The sequence below is a fragment of the Phyllopteryx taeniolatus genome, chromosome 14 (assembly GCF_024500385.1).
Source record: "Phyllopteryx taeniolatus isolate TA_2022b chromosome 14, UOR_Ptae_1.2, whole genome shotgun sequence".
Classification (NCBI taxonomy): Eukaryota; Metazoa; Chordata; class Actinopteri; order Syngnathiformes; family Syngnathidae; genus Phyllopteryx; species Phyllopteryx taeniolatus.
The window spans coordinates 15013100-15037879 of NC_084515.1; the positions used below are offsets into that span (position 1 = coordinate 15013100).

At 41.5% G+C, this 24780-nt stretch overlaps 1 protein-coding gene across 1 annotated transcript in view; it reads left to right on the forward strand.

Annotated features, from left to right (window-relative positions):
- pth1r (parathyroid hormone 1 receptor) overlaps nt 1-24780 on the forward strand; it is a 39652-nt gene that overhangs the window by 11970 nt on the left and 2902 nt on the right. Inside the window, exons 2-12 of the mRNA XM_061798155.1 lie at nt 9387-9492; nt 17357-17467; nt 18618-18742; nt 19750-19844; nt 21337-21523; nt 22460-22613; nt 22859-22919; nt 23271-23337; nt 23491-23585; nt 24206-24347; nt 24668-24709. Of these exons, the coding sequence (XP_061654139.1) occupies nt 9387-9492; nt 17357-17467; nt 18618-18742; nt 19750-19844; nt 21337-21523; nt 22460-22613; nt 22859-22919; nt 23271-23337; nt 23491-23585; nt 24206-24347; nt 24668-24709 (1185 nt within the window). The remainder of the gene's footprint in view (nt 1-9386; nt 9493-17356; nt 17468-18617; nt 18743-19749; nt 19845-21336; nt 21524-22459; nt 22614-22858; nt 22920-23270; nt 23338-23490; nt 23586-24205; nt 24348-24667; nt 24710-24780) is intronic.

A 24780-nucleotide genomic window follows, 5' to 3' on the forward strand; every position in this document is an offset into this window, starting at 1 on the left:
ATGTAACATTAGCTGAATGTGTTACGTTAGCATACCGTACACCTATTCACCCTGTTGTTCTCTATTCTACTTTTATATTAAATTGTTTGCTCTTGGTGTTGGATTTTATCAAATATATTTCCCCCCAAAAATGCGACTTATACTCCAGTGCGACTTATATATGTTTTTTCCTTCGTTATTATGCATTTTTTGGCAGGTTCGATTTATACTCCGGAGCGACTTATAGTCCGCAAAATACGATATATCTGACAAGTGCAGGGATTTCTAAGATAAGACAGAGCACGATATATTAGTTTAACACATTTGACATGCAACCGATGTAAATAATCAAATTAAGTCAATTCAAAGGTTTTGTTTTTTTCCGTGTAGAAACCCCAAAACCATGCAGACTCAAAACAGGAGGGCCTTGAGCTTTAATTCGAACCCCAAACCTCAGAACTGTGAGGTAGATGTGCTAAGTAATAATAATAATAATAATAGGTAAATATGCAATATAATATGAAATCATTAATATTTTAGTTTTTAAAAATGGTCAAATTAGTCCCAAGGCCACATAGCAGAGTTTCTTATTCTGAGACAATACACACACACACACACGCACACACGCACACACAAACACACACACACACACACACACCCCGGTCACTGTAGAGCTCCCCTATTACGGGAATACAGTCGAATGTTTGTTTAATGTACGTTTTGGTCTTTTGCCATTCTTTACACCATAGGCTAACATTGGCTTACTTGTTGTTGGCATGTGTTCAACACGGGGTCTCGTTGGGGCTTTTGGACTTTCCAGGATGTTTTTTTTTTTCTCATCTCTCCACAAAATAAGGAGCAAAGTTCTAGCTGCGCCCAATCTTGTTTTTAACGTCCAGTGGGCTATCTGAGAAGCGAACGTGAGGAGGGGGGGTGGGGGGGGGGACAACATGAATATGTTACTTTAGACGCATGGCAGCACTTGAACTGTTTCAGCGGATGAGGTTCCGGGATATTATGAAGCATGTGAGTCAGTGCCACTCCTCTTATACGCTGCAATTTGCATTTGACGACAAAAACCGCAAGCCGCAAAAAAGACTGGTTCGCCTTTGGAAACGCTCGCAGACCACATTCTGACTTAAAGCGGCGTTTAGCTCCTAATTATACCCTCTGCCGCTCGCCAGACTGAACGTGGTCCCAGATGGAAACAATGTGTGTGCACCAAGCCGCTGCAGCAAGGGCGCTTTGTCGAATTAAAAAGCACAAAAAATAAAACAAATAAAACCCGAAGAACAATTCCAATGTTATATAAGTGATTTCATGGGTCAAGCTTTGGGAATTTCAAAGCTACCAATGGTTATGTAATGGACCTGCTCACATTGGAGCCACGCACGAGGTCACAGTAAGAATTATGTAAATGTAGTCATGGATGAGTGATTATGCACATATATCTGGATTATGAAGATTATCGCCTATAAATATCAGAGTTTACAAGCAGCAGGAGCTTTTTTCTTCTTCGTGTCTAGATGTAATAAATGGCGTCGTAGAGTTAGCATTAACTGTACATCATGCACGGCAAGGCGCTAATCCTCCGAGCTAAAAATAAAACATGAGACTATGTTCATATTATTACAAAAAAGTATGTTAGTTTTAGACATATTCTCAGTTTTGTATGTTTGGAAAATGTGTTCATATCTCAAATCATCTGCCACCATTGAAATGAATCAAAATTACATTAATCTGTATTAGTATTCATGCTGCATTTGCGTCTTTCCCCTTTTTTGAAAATCTCCTAATGATTGGCCTGTACTTTAACTATCTCAGACTTGTGACGAAAAACAGATTGGTTTCATTATCAAACAATTATGACTTCTTGCATATTTTTTGTTTTGTTTTGACCCTTTTGGGGGTTTCGTTGCATGCTCGCTGATGAAAATGGAGCGTGCAAGCGCCAGCCTTTGCCTCTCATATCCACTGGGGGTAAGTTCAGGAAATGACTTTGGTCAACCACAAGTTGTTCATATATGTATTCCAAATGCACAGCCGTCCCCAATCAGGAATTGTGGCGTCCTCACGTTTCCCCTTTTTGAATGGAAGATTTTCTTGCCTTGCGTTATGAGTTGCACTGGGTTTGTTTGCGAAAATAATTTCAGCGTTCCGTTACCAAATGATCCAACTTCAGTGCCTCCCGGCCAGGATGGCGTGTCTAGTATACAGTAGTAATACTCACAGGTCCTAAATACACTTCTCTCAATATTGGTCTTATGGAGCGCTGCCGTTTAAGTCATCAAGCCACAGTTTGCGCACGCAGAGAAATAGAAACTTGCGGTTTGTTCAAGTGGAGTTTGTATTCTCGCGAGCGGCTGATGAAAAAACATGTATTTACACGGCGCATTTTCATTTTGGCCCGCTGTGAAATGTACAGAAAGAATGCTGTGTTTTGAAATGAAATACTGTAAATAAGAATGTGGATGTTTCTCCCCCCGCGAGTGGCCGTGTTGACTCTGGCGGTTTGGACGCTAGCCACTGGAGGAGGAAGACTTAGCAGAAAATAATCAGGCCCCTCGTTCATTACCCAGCATCCTGTTCTCCAAATGCTACATGATACGCCGTTGTGCGCAGCAGTTTTAACTCACAGTGTGCAATAAGTCAGACATTTCTTAAAGGATAGATAAATAGACATGTTCAGCTCAACCAATCAGAGGATGGAAAAATGCCGTCTTCGCGAAGGTGCAGAGTGGCGAATCTAAAATCTGATTTTGAATTTGTATAATTTTCACGGAAGGTTTTATACAGAGGAACATCTTTCAAGTTATTCTAAGTTTAAGTTGATTTATTTTGGACTAATATCATATCCTGTCTAATTCAATTCACATGAAGTTGAATGTGTTCGCCCTGTGATTGAGTTCACCACCCCAGATTGAGTCTCAAATGAACCTAACACGCATGTTTTTGAAACGTTGAGGAAGACGTACTGCATCTATGTTTTTCCTGTCCTTTCTCCGCCGGGTGGTGCAGCAGTGCCTATTTTTATGGGAAAATGCTATGAAACGGAGCGAAGAATAGGTTGCGTATATCACTGTGGAGCGGCCACATTTCAGTTTACTGGAACACAAACACGGCATCTCCACTCCACATTATGTAAGATCATCTGCGCTGCTACGCAGGGGAGTCAACAAGGACTCCACACTTTCATTCATCTGAGAAACTGTTAACATGCATCAGTGGGTGCTGCTGTTTTGGTTAGCAGCAGAGTTCAAATGAGCTCAGTTGTTAATGTCTGTCTGAACTGCAGCTGTCAGTGACTTGAGGTCGTATATTTTTGGCTTCTACCTCGATATTGCTGGACCCGACCAAGAAACAGAACCCGAGCACTTCTGTTGCAAATGTTCATTTCCTCCAAGCTGATGACTCATTTCCCTGGGTGGCAAATTTCACACCCGCTGAGCTGTTTCATTGTAAATGTGAAGTGCGTCATGAGGAAATCCATAGCAATGATAAATGCGCACGTGTTCAGAACATAAGCGCTCATTTGGTTCCATTCAAAATCTAACAAAGGAATCAATGCAATAATCAACTTTTGAATCAGAACACTTTGCCTCCATTGAAGTAAGGCAGTATTTTCCTACCGGTGAAAATTAAAACCATGTCCCGTGGGCACTCTTGTGGAATATTCTATATTGACTCACCTGAGCACAGTCAACAGGTAGCATCTATCCTTGTTCAACTGCGGTTGAATGTTATTCCGCATGCGGTTATTTACAGTGGGAAGCCATGAGCGTCTGCCTCCTGTGTAGCGTATTCAGCGGCGGCGGCAGACTGGACATCTTTATTTCCAGGCCCAAAATAGCGAGGATGGCGGCTCGACGTATTGTGGTTTTTGTGCGCTGCGGAGGCCTCATGAAATTAGCAGCTGGGTTTCACGTGAGTTTGGTTGCATTGGAATCACTTCTCAGGAACTAACCCTTCGAATGCCTTTTAGAGCTATCTGCGAATAGCTAAAGTCAATTGATGAATTTTTTTTAATAATTGCCTTTATTAACAGTTTAATCCATACCAAAAAGTAAACTGTGATCCCAAAACACTTTGATATCATTTCAAACTCATCTTTCAACATTACCATAGTCTTCGTAAAACGCCCCGGGGGGTATGTAGTGGCCACACAATAGTGTTTATCGTATATATTTGAGATAATCCACCTTTCGGGGCTCACTGAGGACCTGTTGTTCGTATTCTGATTACTTTATGTATAATTCAATGCGCCTCGTTAACTGCTTTTTGTGTTTGTTTCTTACCTTGCAGCATGCCGAAATCACCTCGGGGCCCAACACATTTCCCATCACAACGTAAATGTGCACAGTGCAGAAGGGCCAAGCAATAAAATTGATTTTTCGTCACTGAGGACTCACTGAATATTACAAAATTGTGTGCTGAAGAGACTGCAGTTGTCCTCAAGCCTGAGTTTTCTGCATCCCTCAAACTAAATGAGAAAAAGAATGTATAGAACTCTAATGGCACAGTTGGAAGGTTAGGTTTCATTTTGGTGCAATATTACCACGTGAATGGTGAATGGACTGCACTTATATAGCGCTTTATCTACATCATCACAGTGCCCAAAGCGCTTTACAAGGCCTCACATTCACCCATTCGGACACCGATGGGCGGCTGCTGCCACGCAAGGCGCTGCCAGGCCCACTGGGAGCAATTAGGGTTCGGTGTCTTGCCCAACGACCCTTCGGTCACTGGACGACCCGTTCTACCAACTGAGCCACAGCCACGTGCTGGATTTACACTGCAGTTCCAAATGACCAATTCCGATGTAATGCCCACATTAATAATCGCATATTTTTGGCACTGGTAGTGTCGTGGTACATGCTGCTGCCTTTCATGCAGACGGTTTGGTTCCCAGTCAGTGCACCAATTCCCAGTCAGTGCCAGCCAACATTGACTGTAAACAACTCTCCAAGTCAGTAACAGCAGGGAAGTAAACAATAATATGTAAATACGTTAATAATACAAATATTTAAAAATGCATTCCAATTGATTTAAATGAGTGTAACCTCCACATCACTGACCACCGTCTTTAATTGTTTTGCTTATTTCATGATGGACACACCTCTAATGTAGCATGTTTAAAACATATTTATTGGTCTACGACAAAAGCATAGAGTACATGCTTTTGTTGTAGAATAAATTTACAGTGGGTGCTTTTTTCATGTGTTTTATATGTGTTGTTCAAGCAGATGCAGTTGTGTAAACATCACCGATTAGTGTATTTTGATGACTCGGGAAAGGTGTCAATTCTGGTCTTGTTGGATCTCAGTGCGGCTTTTGATATGGTAGATCATAATATACTGCAGGACAGATTGGAAACGTGGGTAGGACTAAATGGTTCAGGTCCTACCTGGAGGAAAGCAGTTCTTTTGTAACCAATGGAAGTGTTCAATCTCATCGAATGGCAATGACCTATGGAGCCCCGCAAGGGTCAGTTCTTGGACCCCTCATGTTCAGCTTGTATATGCTACCCTTGGGTCAAATTCTTCAGAACTTTAATTTTGACTATCATAGCTATGCAGATGACACACAGTTATATCTAGCAGTGTCTTCAGATGTCTACACTTCAATTGAGGTGTTGTGTCACTGTCTAAAACAGAGAAATAACTGGATGAGCCTACATTTTCTTCAATTAAACTACAGCAAAACAGATAATTGTTTTTGGCAATAAAGAAAATAGAATTGCTGTTAGTAAATACCTGGAGTCACTCTTTTTAAAAACCAAAGCCCAAGTCCGAAACCTTGGTGTACTGATAGATTCCGACCTGACTTTCAACAGTCATACAAATCAATTACTAAAACTGCCTTCTACCATCTGAAGAACATATCCAGACTGAAGGCTTGCATGTGCCAAGCAGACCAGGAGAAGCTCATCCGTGCTTTTATCTCAAATAGACTTGACTATTGTAATGGTCTTCTGACTGGACTCCCCAAAACGAGCATTCAACAGCTGCAGCTCATTCAGAATGCTGCAGCTCGGGTTCTGACCAGAACAAAGAGGTCAGAGCATATTATTCCAATTCTAAAGTCTTTGCACTGGCTCCCAGTCAGCTTTAGAATAGATTTTAAAGTTATGCTACTGGTCTATAAATCACAAAATCGTTTTGGTCCAGAATACATGAAAGAAATGCTAATGGGATATAAACCCAGTAGGGCTCTGAGATCGACAGACTCAGGTCAAATAGTGGAACACAGAGTCCAAAACAAACATGGTGAAGCAGCATTTAGCTATTATGCTGCACACAAATGGAATAAGTTGCCAACAGAAGTGACATCAGCCCCAATTTTCTCATGCGTTTTAGAGCATTCCCACTTTTAAATAATATTTCTTGCACTGTACGTTGTTATAATGTAACTGTTATTTTATTTTATTTTTTTCTCTTTGTTTTAAATGTTTATAAGCTGGGGTTTTTTCTTTGTTTTTAAATGCTTTTAATCATGTAAAGCAGATTGAGTTACCTTGTGGATGAAATGCACTATATAAATACATTTGCTTTACTTTTGCTTTATTGCTTTATTCGTGAGGCGAAATATTATGGTTTGGCTGTACAAATGCACAATTTTTAATTCTCATTTGTTTTATGCGTCAGTTTTACAGTCATCTCCTACTTGGAGTTAAAAAAAAATTTTTTTCCAATTTTATTCGAAGAGCTGTGTGAGCAAGTGTCTTTGATTCCTAAAAGTGATGTTTTACAATAGTCCCCCATTTCATGACAGCAAGAGAGTAGGAACAGGCACTAAGGAATACGTCAGCATTTATAGAGCTTCAATCTTATGTTTTTCATGTCCCTTCTTCTTGTCACGCTGCGTTAGAACTGACTGGTTGGTTTTGGCCTAAAAACAAATCCTGGGGACAAAATGTGAGCTTTTCAAGGGACCCTTTAGAGACAACATATTTCCTCTGAGAGAAAACCACACCTGGAGCTGCTGCGTCACTCTCAAACTTGACGTGAAAATAAAATTTCTGTTTTTTTTGTCCCTTGAAAAGCCTGAACGGATCTTTCATATATATTTTTTTCTTAGATGAAAGAGAAGACAGAAATAAAAAAATACAGCTTTACTCTTTGTATGGGATTTGACCAAGGACATAAGTGGTCAAAATTTGAATTAATTGTTGCACTCCTTTATAGTATACGTAAGTTCATGTGAGAAACACCCCGTAACGTTCACTCGCTACTATTTAATGATAGGGCAAAAAAGGAGCTAATGCACCATCAGACCCAGCAGATGGTGCCCAGGAAGATGTGCTTCTCTGACTTTGTCATAATCTGATTTAATCAAACTGAATCTTTTTATACCCCCAACCACTAGCATATTCAACAGTCACATAAACGTTGCTGTGCCATGAGTGATGAAATAAATAAAATAATGAGCTAAAAGTTAAATTGGGAGAAATGAATCGGAATGCACTTACCTTCGTGGCTGATGTTAGATATATTTCTATGCTGCCGCTGACAGGACACTAGGACACACACGCACTGGTTTTTGTTTGTTAAAACTGACCACACTATGTTATGAAGACACACACATGCAACACAGACATACTGATAACATTCAGGCTGAGAGCAGGCGAGAACTGGTTTGATAAGGAGCCACTGGAGGAACGGACGTCTGTTATCTGAAAAGTGGGGCCACCCGGCTTCCGGATCCCATGAGAGAAGGAAGAGAGAAAAAAAAACAAGAAGAAGGAATTCTATCCAGGATTTGTTCCTTACGAGGCCGGCTGGGCAACTCCAAGGCCTCGCCGAATTCCTTCCACTGACCAGTTCCTTGTGCACCGAAGCATTACAGCGATCCGAAACAGGCTCAACTCAAATTTATCAAACCTGTTTTCACTGTCTTTAAAAAAATAAAAAATAAAAATCCCAACTTTCAATCTTGAGGCTACATAATGCAGCACGCCAGAGTTTTACAAGACTTCTCAGACAGTTGAGCATTCAAGAAAGTTAATAGATTTGTTTTCCAGCTATTTTCAACACTTTAAATTGGTTAATAATAAATATACAACCCCAATTCCAATGAAGTTGGGACATTGTGTTAAACATAAATAAAAACAGAATACAATAATTTGCAAATCACGCTTTTTCTATATTTAATTGAATTCACTACAAAGACAAGATATTTAACGTCCAAACTGATAAACTTGAATGTTTTAGCATATAATCATTAACTTAGAATTTTACAGCTGCAACACGTTCCAAAAAAGCTGGGACAGGGTCAGGTTTACCACTGTGTTGCATCACCTTTTCTTTTAACAACAGTCAATAAACGTTTGGGAACTGAGGACACTAATTGTTGAAGCTTTGTAGGTGGAATTCTTTCCCATTCTTGCTTGATGTACAGCTTCAGCTGTTCAACAGTCCGGGGTCTCCGTTGTCGTATTTTACGCTTCATAATGCGCCACACATCAATGGGAGACAGGTCTAGACTGCAGCCAGGCCAGTCTAGTACCCGCACTCTTTTACTACGATGCCACGCTGTTGTAACATGTGCAGAATGTGGTTTGGCATTGTCTTGCTGAAATAATGGCCGTCCAGACGTTGCTTGGATGGCAACATATGTTTCTCCAAAACTTGTATGTGCCTTTCAGCTTCAATGGTGCCTTCACAGATGTGTAAGTTACCCATGCTATTGGCACTAACACAGCCCTATACCATCACAGAGGCTGGCTTTTGAACTTTGCGTCCATAACAGTCTGGATGGTTCTTTTCCTCTTTGGCCCGGAGGACACGACGTCCAATTTCAACAACAATTTGAAATGTGGACTCGTCGGACCACAGAACACTTTCCCACTTTGCATCAGTCCATCTTAGATGAGCTCGGGCCCAGAGAAGCCGGCGGCGTTTCTGGGTGTTGTTGATAAATGGCTTTTGCTTTGCATAGTAGCGTTTCAAGTTGCACTTACGGATGTAGCGCCAAACTGTATTTACTGACATTGGTTTTCTGAAGTGTTCCTGAGCCCATGTGGTGATATCCATTACACATTGATGTTGGTTTTTGATGCTGCGCCGCCTGAGGGATCGAAGGTCACGGGCATTCAATGTTGGTTTTCGGCCTTGCCGCTTACATGGAGTGATTTCTCCAGATGCTCTGAAACTTTTGATGATTATATGGACCGTAGACGATGAAATCCCTAAATTCCTTGCAGTTGTACGTTGAGGAACATTGTCCTTAAACTGTTGGACAATTTTCTCACGCACTTGTTCACAAAGAGGTGAACCTCGCCCCATCTTTGCTTGTGAAAGCAAAGATCACACTGCCTGTAAACGATAACTGTTAAAGCTCTAATGTGCCAATTTAGGCGTGTAGTTCTTTACTTCCCATGATTTTTCTCCATGTTTTTTCCCATGCAGGCCCATGCAGATGATGTACTCACCAAAGAGGAGCAGATAGCGCTGCTGTTCAAAGCCAAGCGCAAATGTGAAAGCCTCATCAAGTCGTGGCAAGGCAAGCTTCCAGGTGAGAACCAAAGCCGTGCTCGCGTTTATTTAAGAGAAACGAGTTTGCATTCTTGAGCCCACATTCCTAAAAATAATTCTCCTTAACAAAACTGCACTGCACAAAATCAGATGATAAATAACACAGGGGTTGTCTATATTGGTCTGTCAACTTACCTTGACTTTGGTATGATTAATTTGAATATTGCATTTCCTACGGATGTAACAGTATGCCAAAGGTCAGGGTTTGGTCCGTGGCTTCGTTTTTAGGTCGCGGTTCGGTTCACATTGGGTACTCTAAGCCAAACAATAAGCAGTTTATCTTTTGTAAACAGATTTGAAATGAAACATAAAAATTGAAAACCACTAGCAGTAAATACAGCAAAAAAAATCATTTCTTTTTAGGAAAGTGCAACGTCAACTTTGTCTTACTTTTAGAAAACGAAACACGCAGAGACGTGCTAAAGTAACAAAAATTACATTGATTTGTTTATGCTGCACAGATTTTCATATTTGCATGTTTCTATTTCAAATGGGTTTTACATACTGCCAAAAGCATATCGCTAGCCAAGATGTCCGCTGGCCAGAGGCCGAGCTGCAGTTTGTTTGTTTATGGAATAGACGTGTGGCTAGAGCGCGAGGTAATTACACTTCCTGCCCCTTTCCTAATATTTCCGTATGAGAACTTGGTCTCATACGTCTTTATACCATTCTGAATGTTCAATCTTCCTGCTCGGGTCTGAAATTTCCATTTTCCCGAACTCGTCTCGGCGAACTGACACGAGTTTTTACATTTGCTGAACGTCACGATGCACTACAGTTGGTATGTTCCAGATACACTGCTAAATCGAATATTGTTCAACATGATCCAGTCATGAACTGGAGATGAGATATAGCGGCTGTCAAAGGAGAACAATACTTATAAGGATGATAACTTTATATACCCAAGGCCGCCTGGGTCAATCAAATCAACAGGAGTCCTCTGATAACGACCGGGAAGGTCAGGAATAAATTAGAAAGACATCCATCATGTCTTCATCTATCCGTCCATCTGTACAAATATATCAAGTGGTTAACATGTTTTATGAGACCGCCTGCCGCAGAGAGCATCTCGCATCATCAAGTTCTTTAATGCGGACTCTTTCCATTTCAGGCCTTTATTACACTTTATTACGCAATCGATTCCACTTCGTTACCGTCGATTGCGTTTTCCGTGAGAGTGAATTCATGCGACTCTTTTGACTCGGAAAACTTTCTGTCACAGACTGCTGCCAGGCTGAACGATATAGACGTGTTGGGTTTTTTTCTCAGCTAAATGGTTTTATTGGTCGAACCGGGCTTCACTGTGAATCGATTGAAAGACGGGTAAAGACGTCCAGTATCTGACATGTAGGAAGTGTGCCGCAGGGGGTTTTGGATGTAGAAATAAATAAATAGCCGCGTTCACTGGGGATCAGTGGGAGCCAAAAGCGGCGGTACGGGGATGGCTTTATAGTGCTTCAAATCAATAGCGTATTAATCCAAAGATGCAATGCCAAACTCTAAATGTTGATTTGTCGCCTCACTGGTTCATTAAAATGATACTAGTTACCTACAGCGTGAAAACATCTGCAGTGAATCTTTTTTTTAATCCCACGTAATTGTCTCAGATAGCTACAGTATGTGATGTGTTTTTTGTTGTGGTTGTGTTTGTTGTTGATTTTTTTCTTTGTCGTCAATCCAATCTTTTTGAACGAATGCTGCATTGGGAAATATCACACTTGTTGTGTACGATTAAGACCCCCCCCCCCAAAAAAAGTTGTTTTAGCTGCTGGAAATGTATATTACAGTAAACAAAGTAATTAGCATCCGTTGTCATATTTATAGCGCATTTGTCAGAATAAAAGTACATTTGAGCAAATAACTGAAAATGCAGAGATGATATAGCCATATATATATATATATATATATATATATATATATATATATATATACATTAAACACACCGATTTCCATGTCAAACCGGTTGTGTCAAATGGTGGAATTTAATAAAGGCCAAAAACCTTTTTGTATTTAGCATTTTTGTCATTCGTTTCTGTGGATATAGCCTTTATAGTTCCTTCAAGATCAGACTTTTTGCTTGTTTGGTGGTAAAACAATTTCCTATCTGGTCTAAACTTCTGTTCTGCTGCTTACTGTTTAAATTCCGCGGCGTGTATGTATTTTTACTATATATTTTCTATCAACGGCCAAAAAAGCTTGGCAACTGAAAGCAGCCTTAAGCGTAAACTGCTTTTGTGTTTCCTCTGCTTTCCTTGCGGTCCTGCCTGTAGGTGATTATATGTACGCTTATGGATGTCTGAGGAACATCGAAATCCATCAGAAAACCCAACCGCATTGTGGTTTTCTCTCCACTTTATTGTTTGGAAGGATATTTGGGATTATCGTTACCAAACCGTTATGATTTGCCTTCTTCGTTCCAAGTCAATTGCGGTCGCAGTGATTGACCACATGTAAATGAAACATGCAATTAAAAATATTTGCTTCCAGGATATGGACACAAAAGCTTTTGTTACTCCCGGTCCAGCAATATCCAAAAATCTCAAATGGGATTGTGAAAATATAACTGCCGGCGCCAAATGGCTCCTATTATAATAATGACATGTTTACTCTCCAAGTGTATTTAAGAGTAACGGCAATGAGGGTGTGCATGTGTGTGTGTGCGCGTGTGTGCTTACATGCATGTGTGTGTGTGTGTGTGTGTGTGTGTGTGTGTGTGTTGCCTATCTGACCACTAACCCACTTAATCCATCCTGACAGGTCAAGGTTTGGTGTCACACTTCTGCAGCACATTTTGAAAACAATTTTTTTTTTTAGAATTATTATTTCAGTGCATCACATCACTGAGTTTACTAATTTGACCTGTTTGGAGTATTGTGATCAGACAACACAGGCCTTTTAAAGATGCTGAAGAAAGAAAAAAAATTGGAATAATATGCATGTTTATGTCCGTCACCTTACAACCGCGAAAAAAAAAAAGCACGAGTTTTAAATATTCATCACCATCACCTTCACCATTACTAACACTGTTATGGCTCCCCCAAAATGGTTTCTACTGTATCATACAGTAATGTCTATGTAATGTGCCTATCGATGCCACAAGATAATGTCAAATCACTACTTTTGCCGAACTGAAGCTCCTCAAATCACTTCAAGTGTTCCTTGGAACCAAGATGCCACCAAGTGGCGCTTTGGCCTGACCACAAAAACAACCAACAGGGAAGTTTTTCAGCGATTCATGGAGAATATGTGTAAAAAATAATAATAAGGGGTTCATTCTAAAGCCAATGCACCTTTTGGTAGTTTACATTCATACTTTAGATAAGTATGTTTCATACTCATTCCATATGCATTAGTGTAATGTCAATAGTGGTCAGTGGTGCTCGTGACGAGATGCTCACGTGCCGATCCGTGGGCCGCTGTTCACTGACCTCTTTTGCTTGTTTAATTTTACAGCTAAAGGAGCCGTGATTCATATTGTGCCTGATTAATGAAACATACGTCCCCGATGCGGTTGACTTTATGTGGATGGATAAGCACGTCGCACATGTTCCCATTTCTGCTTGATTGCAGGTTCTTCCCCTTTAATGGCCACATTAAGGGTCCCCACCGTTGCGCTTCTGTCAGGCGAATCCTGTTGCTGAGTTACTTTCCTCTTCTCGTTTTTGTTAATAAATCATGAGCTTTTCTGACTACCGCTAATTTAGAATTTATGTCAAGTGAAAGGGACAACATTGACAACAAGGTAGTATGGAGAAATGCAGGAAAACTCCAAGGACCGAGGCAGACTGGGAGAAACTAATAGGTTGCAAGCTCACTTTTAGTACTGTGCAGGAAACTCTTGACGACTCCGCACTCCACAGACACAATTCGCTTGAGAGACTGTTTACATGTTTCGGTTCGCGCTGCTTTTTTGGTTTGCAACATAGTTCAAATGGGCTCGGCAGTTAACTCTTGGGGCTCTGTTTTGGTAGGTAGTCCATCTGTGTTCCGGCCTAAACACCGGCAGGTTCGGATTTTTTGTGCGCTAGACTGTCCTCATTTTTGCCAATTTGGCAAACCATCGTATTCCAAACTGCGCGTTCTGGCGCAGCGAGGGTGTGCCCCTGGAGACACGCCCTTCAGACTGACAATTTGGTGGCAGACAGTCGATCTAAACCTACGCCTGCTGAGACCACATCTAAATCTCGGTGCAAGGTAGACTGCCGGTCTAACGCGATTTTGGTGAATTTCATCGGTGAGTTCTGCGGATAAATTTAAGTCACCATCGGCTATGATCAGCTCACTCTGTATTTAGTAAGGGTACCCGCTTGCTATCTGTTGCCACACCCGCCAAGAACAGTAACAATGCTTTAAATGGAATGGGAGGAGCCACTTTGATTGGTGGAGAATGAAGTAATCTGTAAGTGGCTTGCCCACTCTCGGATCCGCTGGGCTGCGCTGGTCTACGAAATGATCCTCACCACTCTAACCCGCCCCTGGCGCACAGGGTTTATCCTGGTCAAAGAAATAGGGCCCTTAATGTCCGTTTGTGAATATAATGTCTGTGTGACTGAGATAATTACGTTTACTACCCTCCCGAGCAGAGGTGGGAGTAAGTCGCACGTGCAAATCACACGCAAGTCACAAGTCATAACCTTCAAGTCATACAATCCTGCATATGTTGGAGTGGTAATAAAATGTGGTTTCACTTTTTTTCCCCCCACAAATCATAATAATAATAAATTAATAAATAAAATCAAATAAATATTCACACCTTATCAAAGTTAAATGAACAACAAATGCGATGATTATTTATTGAATTTATTGCACTGAATTGCTTTAAAGTTGAATTTCAAACTCAATTTACCTCCACCTAAAATCTCTGAACAAATGTTGTTTGACCCTAACTCGTACGGTTCTTAAGAGAACAAAATAATTAAAACACTCAGTCAGGTTTATTTATTTAGAAGCACTGACGCTGACCAATAGTCATTCGATTACAGGTTATGTTTCATATGCTGTGGTCTCAATTTTAAAAAAGATAGTGCGGACAGCTTTATCACGGAGCTGACACAACAGACGACATTTGAATGGTGACCCATTCACACGCATTCAGTAGTATGGAAATGATATTCACACGTAGCTACTCACCATTTGCACTGCGCTTTCTAATGGCGAAACACACTTTTGTCTACGACTTTTTTGTTGATCGCTGTCATTGTAATGCAATGACTGTTTTGTTTTAAAAATGCAACGAGCAACAAATGTGATGTCTTTTGTAGTGTTAGAGTAAACGTCGAGAGAGACTTTCGTCAGAGAAAATGTTTCACCCTCCCCATCCACACTGCAAATGAATGACCAGTTGAACGTATTTATTGTACTGTATCTCCAATTTGTTCTACGTGGCCATACAATGAAAATAAAGGCTTCCTATTCTATTCTAGTCAATCTCTCGTTATTTGTCAATAGATAATGTAAAATGTTTTGTAATTTCGCGCAATGTAGGTTTCAAACAACGACAAGCGTGAAGAGGTGCAATCCAACGAAAGCTTCCCCATGATCCGTGAAAGTGTTTCCCCTGAAGTGGTGACAAGGCGTCGGACATGTTAAACTATTTTTGGTCGCCTTGACCAAAGTTATGCGGTGTGTTCTTCGCTTTGTGGTGTGACCTTGAATGTGCTGAACACTCAAAAGCCTCACGGCGAGTATCCAGTTTCTCTGGCTTTTTCGGGGTCGGAGGGTATTATTTCTGTATTTTTCTTGCCTGACCACCCGCCTCGCCGCTTTCGATGTCTAGACGGCTGTCGAGAAGTAACAAGCTTCTTTCACCACAGTGCCATCTGCTGGAACTGTCGCAAATTGTTCATGGCCTTCTATCCAGCAATACATTTGCTGTAGCATTTGTTCTCATTAGGGTTGCGGGTGAGCTGGAGGCTATCCCTGCTGAGTTTCGGCGAGAAGTGGAGTACACCCTGGACTGGTCGCCAGTCAATCGCGGGGCACATATAGAGAAAAAAAAAAACATTCACACCTCTGGATCCGAAAAAAAATCCACACAGGCACGGGGATAAGTTACAGACTCCGCACAGGAAGGTCGGAGACAAGATTCGAACCCCGAACCTCAGAACTGTGAGGCAGACGTTAAAATTAAAGCATTACAAATGTTCCACCTTAATGCTGTTTCAAGATTTGTTAAAAAAAAAAGAAAAGAAAAAATACTGCATTATATCAATTTTCTTTCCCACTCTGTATATTCTTGTTTTTTGTACTTAAAATACACTCATGTGCCAGACAAGCTTCTCATTGAAGGGAGACACACTTAGGCTGGCACGGGGTGGGTGGGGGTGGGGGGGTGGGGGATGTGGGATCGATGCCCCAGACCTCGTTTTGTGTCAAAAATAGCTGTAGCTCGTGGTCTGCATAGAATAACATCATCGGGGAAAGCATGCAGCAGCTGTTTTGACATCTGCGGCTCATAATTACAATCACGCCGTGGGTGTCGGGGACATTTGCATAACTAATGCCATACTTCCTTTATAGTCCCATCTTTGTTTGCGTTTTGGTCAAGTATATACACACACACACACACACACACACACACAAAACGAGTACATACGTGTGTTTTGGGTGTCTAATGTAGGTGGTCCTATAGTAAGAGCTCAGGATGTGTGGTCAAGGGGGGATTTTCACCAGAAGTCTGCTCTTTTATTTAGTGACAAGGGAATAAAAAGCATGTCGTCAATGTGCGCCCCCCCACCCCCTCCCCACTCCTCTTTGATTGCAGGAACTTAATGGATGGACTGCAGAGAAAGCATAGTTTTGGTTTAATCCCAAACTGGTTATTAGTGGTCAAAGCTAGGCAGATGTTTTCAATAATGACGAAACGTAGAGCCAAACCGTACGCCAGGAATCTGAAGTGGAGTGGCGGGGGAACGTTGTTATCAGAGGCATGTGGTCCACCAGTCTGCTGACAATCATTTTCTATGGGCCTCTCGTAGTATAGATGTTAGGACTTTGGAAAAAGGAAAAAAAAATAAACAATCTTAAAAAACAGCAGGAGCAGCCTGAATATTTTATTGATGCTCAAGTTAAATTGGAAAAATACTATATAATATTGTGAGTGGTTCTTCAAGATATTTTTAAATTAAGAATAATTAAAGATGACTTGAAACAAATTTGGAATCCTTTATATACACTATTATGACTGTATTATTTCTGTTTTGAATAGTTGTAAATATGTGCTTTATAAATACAAAATTGTATTTAAAGTATTTTGGAAAAACAAATATCTGAGATATTTTATTGGTGCGAAAAATTACTCATTGTACAAATATAAAATATTTAAATGAATTTGAATCATAAATACTGTATATTAAGTTTTTTAACATACTGTATTATTGTTTCATTTGTATTGTGAATAGTTAAAATAAAAAAACATTGAAAATACTGTTGGAAAAATAATCATTTTATTACATTTTGTGAAAAACTACTTAATGTTACATATTAAAAGATAATTACAAATAATGTTTTCCCTTTTCAAAACACACCCAGGTGTGATCGCCAGTGTGTGCCACATTATTTACAATATTACAATAAAGATCTGTCTGTTGGAGCCACTCAACATGCGAAGAATGCCATTCTTGTAAGTCTTAATTGCATCATGGATGGAAAGTGGACAACAATGCGTGCTCCCTGCTTGACCCACAGTGCAATAAACGGCTGCTCATTTACATACTATGTAAACGACATTCATGTGCCCCACTTTTTTTATTACTATTTTTTTTTTTTTTAAAGGCCACTTTTCACTTGAACGCACACTGCTGCTTTTGCACAAAGCTATGTTACTCTTGCCTTTGTCTCCATAGATGGTTACTGCTCACCAGAATGGGATGGCATTGTTTGCTGGCCCGAAGGGGCTTCGGGAAAGCTTGTGTCCACCTCATGTCCGGAATACATCTACGACTTCAACCACAGAGGTAAATGTGGCCCTGGAAGCCATTAGTAGCCTCAAGTGTATTTTCCTCAATGTGCCTCAAATGCAGCAACGCTATTAACTGAATAACCCACAATATACACCCCACCCCGAAATGTCATCAGAAACTATTTGAAAGTACTTAGAGGTTTTCAAAGCATCCAAAGTACTGTATAAGGCCTCCATGAACCGTACCTTGGGATAAACTGGACTAATAGGCCTTTTAGTATAACCCGGAATTAAGACAGTGGAGTTGCGAAGAATATACGCCAAAGTTGAAAAAAAAATCAAGCAGTTCAACTACTTTTCTACTTCTGTAAATTGGTTCAGAGGGTCATTAGTCGTGTAGTGATGTTGATTGCTGACTTTTGTGCAACTCTAGCTGATTGCTGTACTGATGTGAAACAGAAATTCCTGACAGCTTCGTAATTATCACCTGACAAGTGCTAATTTTAAAAGTGTGGACCAAAGTCTTTAGGTCACATTGTTTACAAAATAATAATAATCAGCGAAATGAAACCTCCCTTCATAAACCCGGCCTGAAGGAAGGTTCCGGAATATACCTTGACCCTGAAGGTGTCAACTGTTGATGGTGATCATAGCTTCACCGTTAGATGTGGTGAAGCAGCACGTGGCTCATCTTATTTTTGAACACCCTGTTCCAATTAAACAATTGTATGTTTGTGATCAAGAGGCAGATATTCCATTTTTATCATAAATTGGAGACGAAGCTGCCGTGCGAAGCCTCAGGTGCCTTCCTAATCGTTCTAAATCGTTTCATTTCACATCAGAATTGAGTCCGTGGCTTTCCCCTACTCTGCGGTGATTGTAAATATTGAACATCTTTCAAATTCACAATTGTCGGCCCGACCTTTTTTCAATCTTTTTTAATACACCCCAGACCACAGAATAATCTGAACTTCAATTCTCGAATTATTATGACTTTGATCGCAATAGGGAAAATGCAAAATTAGACTCGATTGTCAATGTGTATGCCTTGCTTTACTTAGGAGACCTTGTGCACGCTCCTCTCCCTTGACATCTCGGGATTTTCCAGTGTTTATTACAGTAATGCTCACAGAAAATATTTCCCACAACAATGTAAAAAACAAAAGAAAGAAACGAGAATGAAGGCTTCTGTGCTCGTTGCGCAGGGCGAGCATACCGCCGATGCGACGGCAACGGGACGTGGGAGATCTCCACAGCCAACAACAAAACGTGGGCCAATTACAGTGAATGTGCAAAATTCCTCTATCATTACAACCAGAACCAGGAGAAGGTACGTCTCACACTGTACTGTGCCCTTTGACCTTTTTCTGGGCTGATCTTTTGGGAATCACACCCTATTGTGACCTACATAGTGAGTTTGCCATTGTGTAGTTCGCATAGGTTATCTCGTAAATATCTATAGACGCCACGGTGCTTGCGTCTGCCCACTGCTTGGATCCGTCAGAGCGGCCGCGCTCGTCTTGTCGAGCAGTACAAGTCGATCTGACGGCGAGGTATTTTCTGAATAAATAGTAGTAATGTTCACATTTACACGGCCGTCAAGTATAATTGTATTTAACGTCAATAGGTATATCGACTAGGCATGCTTATTTGTAGCAATCATGGAGAGGAGATGGAAATGGTGACATTTTTTCTTCTTTTTGATGTTGTCCGAGACAAAAATATGAAAAAACATTTATTTACACACAAAGTTGCATTCATGTACAATGAACAGCCAAAGCTGCAACATTTTTGGGGTTGAAAAAAAAAATATTTTTACAAAATCACACATAATTACATATTTGTACTGTAGCTGTAGGATGTGGCTTCATTTATCCAACCGCCCATCTTCTGTACCGCTCGTCCTCGCTCGGGTCAGAGGTTTGCTGGAGCCTATCGCAGTTGACTTTGGGCAAGAGGCAGGGAACACCCAGATGCTTTACATTAAACGAGTTTCAAAAACCCTGGAAAAGGGCTACCTAACACCAGTCTCTTCCGTGAATTGCCGTTTTTAGCCATGTGACGGAATCTCACGTTTAACCTTTATAAATCCCCGCAGTTCATTTGAATTCGACTGATTTCTTCGAAAATCCCATATTTCATGCACTGAAACAAAACTAGACCCTGATCATGAAAGCGATCAGACTTGGGGCTGGCTTCAAAAAAACCGATTTTCTTCATGCCAGATGTGAGCGAATGACACCTGCCTCGCTGGTATTTGGATTGCGTCAGGTGGCTTTTACGGTGCGTTGACTTCACCGCAGTCTCGTTAAGTATTTGTCTTATTGTAACCAACAGGATGTCTTTCACCGCTTGTACCTCATCTACACCGTGGGCTACTCCATCTCGCTGGGATCGCTCATAGTGGCTGTGGTCATCCTGGGATATTTCCGGTGGGTCACTGCTGTCCGTCAGTGTCTTTTCTTATAAAACCTTGGGGACCTTTTTTTCTTTCTGAAAAATCAAAGCACTTTGGTACTTTCCACCACTAGTTACAGTCATGCAATATCGGTTGTTTTAGCAGTCAAACTATACTGTATTGTCTTAAATGCTGCCTTTGACTTTTAGCAGACTGAGGATGCTTGCGCCTCAGGCATCTTTCATTGTCTGACATTTAGGTACTTTGCAGAGATTACCATCAATGTACGAGTGGCGCATTTTGAATATCACTGAAGCAGCAACCAATGGTCCGTCGCACCCCATTTTTGCTTAGATTTGTCGCTGACTGACCAAGGCACATGTGCACATGGCTTGGCGAAGCAGTTAACAGCAAATTATTTGAACATGGAATTAGTCATGAATAGATGAATGAAGAGATAATATGTGGTTGGGAGAACTGGAGTAGAACAGATTTTCGTCACTGCTTCGTAGTAAACTAAAAGAACAGATGATGACGATATTGATGATGGAAAGAAGCTCTCAGATGGCCTCATTCAGGCTACTCGTATTTTTCATGGCTTGTTAATGCAGTGCCGATTGGTCCGTCCTGTTTTTTTGGGGTTTTTTTGGGTGGAGGGGGGGCAACAGGAAGTGTCAGGAATCGACACTCTGTTTACAAACGTTTCCACGCAAGCAGTCAGAAGGCTTCAGGATCGCTCCACACTGGCACCAGGCAATATGTGCGGGGCCAAATGAGTTGAATAAGTTATCCCGGGGGCCCGTTTGACATTCAGGCTGTGCCGTTCCAGAAGCACTCCAGCCACATCTCACCTCAAACACGTCAGCTCGGAGACACTGGCGCTCCCCAAGCAGGGACAGGAGATATTTCACATTGATGTGTGGGTTTCTCACAGGGGAAATGTGGAATAGATTCGTTGTCGCCCACTGTTTCTAATCAATAGGCTGGCTTGTCAAATCTTTAGCTCATTAAACGAGCAAGGGATATTCAATTGTATTGGGATTTGCGATATTGACATTGGGATTTATGGCAGCGCACAGTCGAGATAAGGCACGACCTCTCCGCAGTTGATGTTCAGCCAGTTTGTTTCTCTGCAGCACGTGTTGAATTGTTCATTGAGCCCAGAGACGTAAGAGTTATGTGCTTGAAAGCTGGGTTGTTTGATTTAAAGCAACCCCCCCCCCCAAAAAATAAAAAAACATAAATAAATGGAATTATTATTTAATGAAACTCGGAAACCTTACTTTCATATGTTTTTGTTTAAAAATAATACCAGGAACTGCTAGACCAGTGACATTCTTTGTGGAATTCTTATACAGTAAAACCCTGTCATTAATTCACACTTTCCCCGAATGCTTTTTTATTACCTATATAAATACTTTAAAGCATAAATATACCACAAAACCCATAACCATTTACCATAATATCAAACTTTCAAAGTAAATGTCTTCCACTGCAAAAAGCATTTTGTGCGTGTGTGTTTGTAGACGCCTGCACTGCACCAGGAACTACATCCACATGCACCTCTTCGTGTCCTACATGCTGAGAGCCGTGAGCATCTTCGTCAAGGATGTCGTGCTCTACTCGGGATCCGCCTTGGACGATGTCCAACGTGTCACGGTGGAAGAACTCAAGTCCATCACGGAGGCTCCACCGGCCAACAAAGCTCATTTTGTAAGTGCAAACCGAATTTGCCAGTTTGCCTCGATTCTTGCTGTTTCGCTGCTTCTCACCAGTACGGTCCCTTTTATTTTGTTTGAAACTCTAGGAAGTGGTTGGTCTCTTTCTTGCAACGTCGTACCCTGGCCTTTCGCAGCCAATAAACGGTGCTATTTTGTCCGGGTGCCAAGCATTTACTTGAGACTGACGCTGCTTGGCTACACTGCTGCACGCCACCCACCTCGCCACCAATATCCCTCCGCCCCCATTTCCAAAACTACACTTTAAACTGCGTGCTTTTCACGCATGCGTGAATATGCAAGCTAATAACCTGCCTAATGCCTTCAGTAGGTTTTCTCCACCACAAAAAAAAAAAGGTATTCAGCACGAAACTTGTGGCATCTTGGAGCCAACTTCTGTCTGTTGAAGTGAACTGAGGAGCTTCCTTTTGACAACAGTAGTGCTTTGCCGCCATCTTGCGGCATCATGGGCGATCCGTTACATGTGGAACGTCACGTGACCAACGCGGAACATGGGATAGCTGACTTCCTGTGTATGCAATTGTATGCTAACAAGCAAAACTAGGATCGATGAGATGATTGTTTGAAGTCGAAATGTTGTTTATGGCTGGTGTCCTCAGACAAAAGTTAAATACATGTATATCATTTATTTATACAAATACGATATGACACTTAAACATGAATGAAGTCTGAAAACCGTGTATTGTCATCTTTGGTGGCTCTGTGGTGACATCTTGTGTTTTAAAAAAAAAAAAAAAAAGGGCAACCTAATGATTTGTAATAGTTGTACAATTTATTTATTATTGTTTACCGTAATTTCTCGTGTATAATATGCACCCCCAAAGTTGACCTCAAAATTCTGGAAAACCCTTCTACCTATGTATAATGCATTTAGTTAGTTGCATGTTAATGTCCTTGTGCGTGCGTGCAGATTGGCTGCAAGGTGGCCGTGACCCTGTTCATGTACTTCCTGGCGACCAACTACTTCTGGATCCTGGTGGAGGGTCTGTACCTGCACAGCCTCATCTTCATGACCTTCTTCTCGGACCGGAAGTATCTGTGGGGCTTCACTCTGATCGGATGGGGTGAGTCGACATGATTGCCACGCTGTCATAATTAGTTGAATCATTAAGCAGAGCTCATTTGGGGTGCCTTCAATTGGGGCTTCACAGCACCTGCATTGTACACACTGTGCGTATTGTTGACATAAGCACAGCGCATACAATGTGGATGCCGCGCTCGCCCAAATTCGCCCTGGATGAACAAATGAGCAGGTGCCCGCGCGGAGGGCCTCTTCTTCCTAATAATTGACATTCATTTGATTTTGCAGGTGTGCCAGCCATGTTTGTGAGCGTTTGGGCGACAGTGAGGGCCACATTTGCGGACACAGAGTGAGTCCATCTTGTTTTTTTCTGGTGACATGTACAGTAGTGCTTAGACTAATCAGCACCACAATGTACTGTATTCCAGCCTCCGGTGGCTTTAAGCGGATATATTTTCGCGGCTCAAACATTTAAGTGTGTGGAGGCATATGCTAGACCGTGCGAACATTTTTGTGTTTTTGGATCTTTCAAATTTGGCAGGCTTGTTAACAACACGCTTTTCTTTGGTCCGCGAATACATTTTTATTTTCAATTTAGACGGACTTTAAGTTTGGGTCGGGGTGTGAATTTTGAAACTTGCCAGCAGAATGTCACGTTGCTTATCTAAGGCTTATCCCAGTTTTGTTGATCCTGTCGCAGGTGCTGGGACTTAAGTGCGGGCAATTTGAAATGGATTTACCAAGTGCCTATACTTGTAGCTGTGGTGGTGAGTGCACACTTTGCGATAGTTGCGCCATTCCCTCCCCGCTCCCCGCTGTGAAGAAAATGATGGCAATTCACTAGCACCGGTTGTATTACAGCTTCTGCTGGATCAGACCTGTCATTACAGCCCTCTCGTTATGTGTTCATCTTTTGGCAGGTCAATTTTGTCTTATTTTTAAACATCATCAGAGTCTTAGCGACCAAACTGCGGGAGACCAATGCGGGAAGATGTGACACGAGACAACAGTACAGGTATGATGATTTGGAAAGCTTTATTGAATGGGCAACACAATACTACAGTTGTGCTCTTGTGCCCTTGCAGAATTTGTAGTGTAGTGTAGCATTCTTTAAAGAAAACACGAGTGATCGATCAGGCAAAACCACTTTTTCTTTGTTTTTGCACTGAAGCCTGTATTTCAGCTGGAGTTGCTTGTGGGTTTTTGGGTTGGTTTTTTTCTTTGCATCCCGAGCAATCTTCCTGGCAGTTATGACTGAAATCTTTGTCGATCTAGCGGACCATGGCTCGCTATCAACGGTACCAATAATTTCCCACATCCTCTATCTGAGTTTGAAGACCACAAATTGGCTTTTTCAAATCTTTACATATCTTTTTAGATCGTTTTCCTAATTTATAAAGTTCAGCTACCTTCACTCGCTACCTCACTTGCTGTTCTTCATCAATTTCGCTAAAAAACACAAAAGTTAGAACCACTTATGATGCACAATACCACCGCATTAATAAACATATTGTTAAATCTGAATGAGTTAAGGTTACTCGTAGGGTTAGGGGGTAAGGTTGGGGGCGCCCTAGTGTAATAGGGTTAATGCAGTGATTCTCACAGTGTAGGATGGTTTTTTTTCTACCGTTACAGAAAACTGCTGAAGTCCACACTGGTGCTAATGCCGTTGTTTGGCGTGCACTACATCATCTTCAACGCCATGCCCTACACGGACGTGTCCGGCATCCCCTGGCAGATCCAGATGCACTATGAGATGCTCTTCAACTCCTTCCAGGTACAGTGTTTTTCCGCTAGATTGCAGAATCGCAGATTTGAGCTGCTGTTGGCCACAGCTCACGTCCAGACGCTCGCACGCTGACACCACACGCCACCCCAACAAACCCCGCCTCTTAAAGTCACGTACAAAATTTGATGCTTGCAAGGTTTTGTGTGTTTGGCCGGGTCCGTTTTTTTCCCACGAATAGCGAGGGTCCACTTTTTATACGTTTTGTGACGGTTTTGTTCGGTGGTGTGCCGTGAGATTTATTCATTTTTTTTTTTTTTAGCTGGGCGACTGTTTGCAGCTTTGATTGTTATGCTTTCTTTCGGTTGCAGGGCTTCCTTGTCGCAATCATATACTGCTTTTGCAACGGGGAGGTAAGCAGTCCAAACAAATGCGACAATATCAATATCTCCTGCCCAACTCACGGGATGTCACTAAACACACT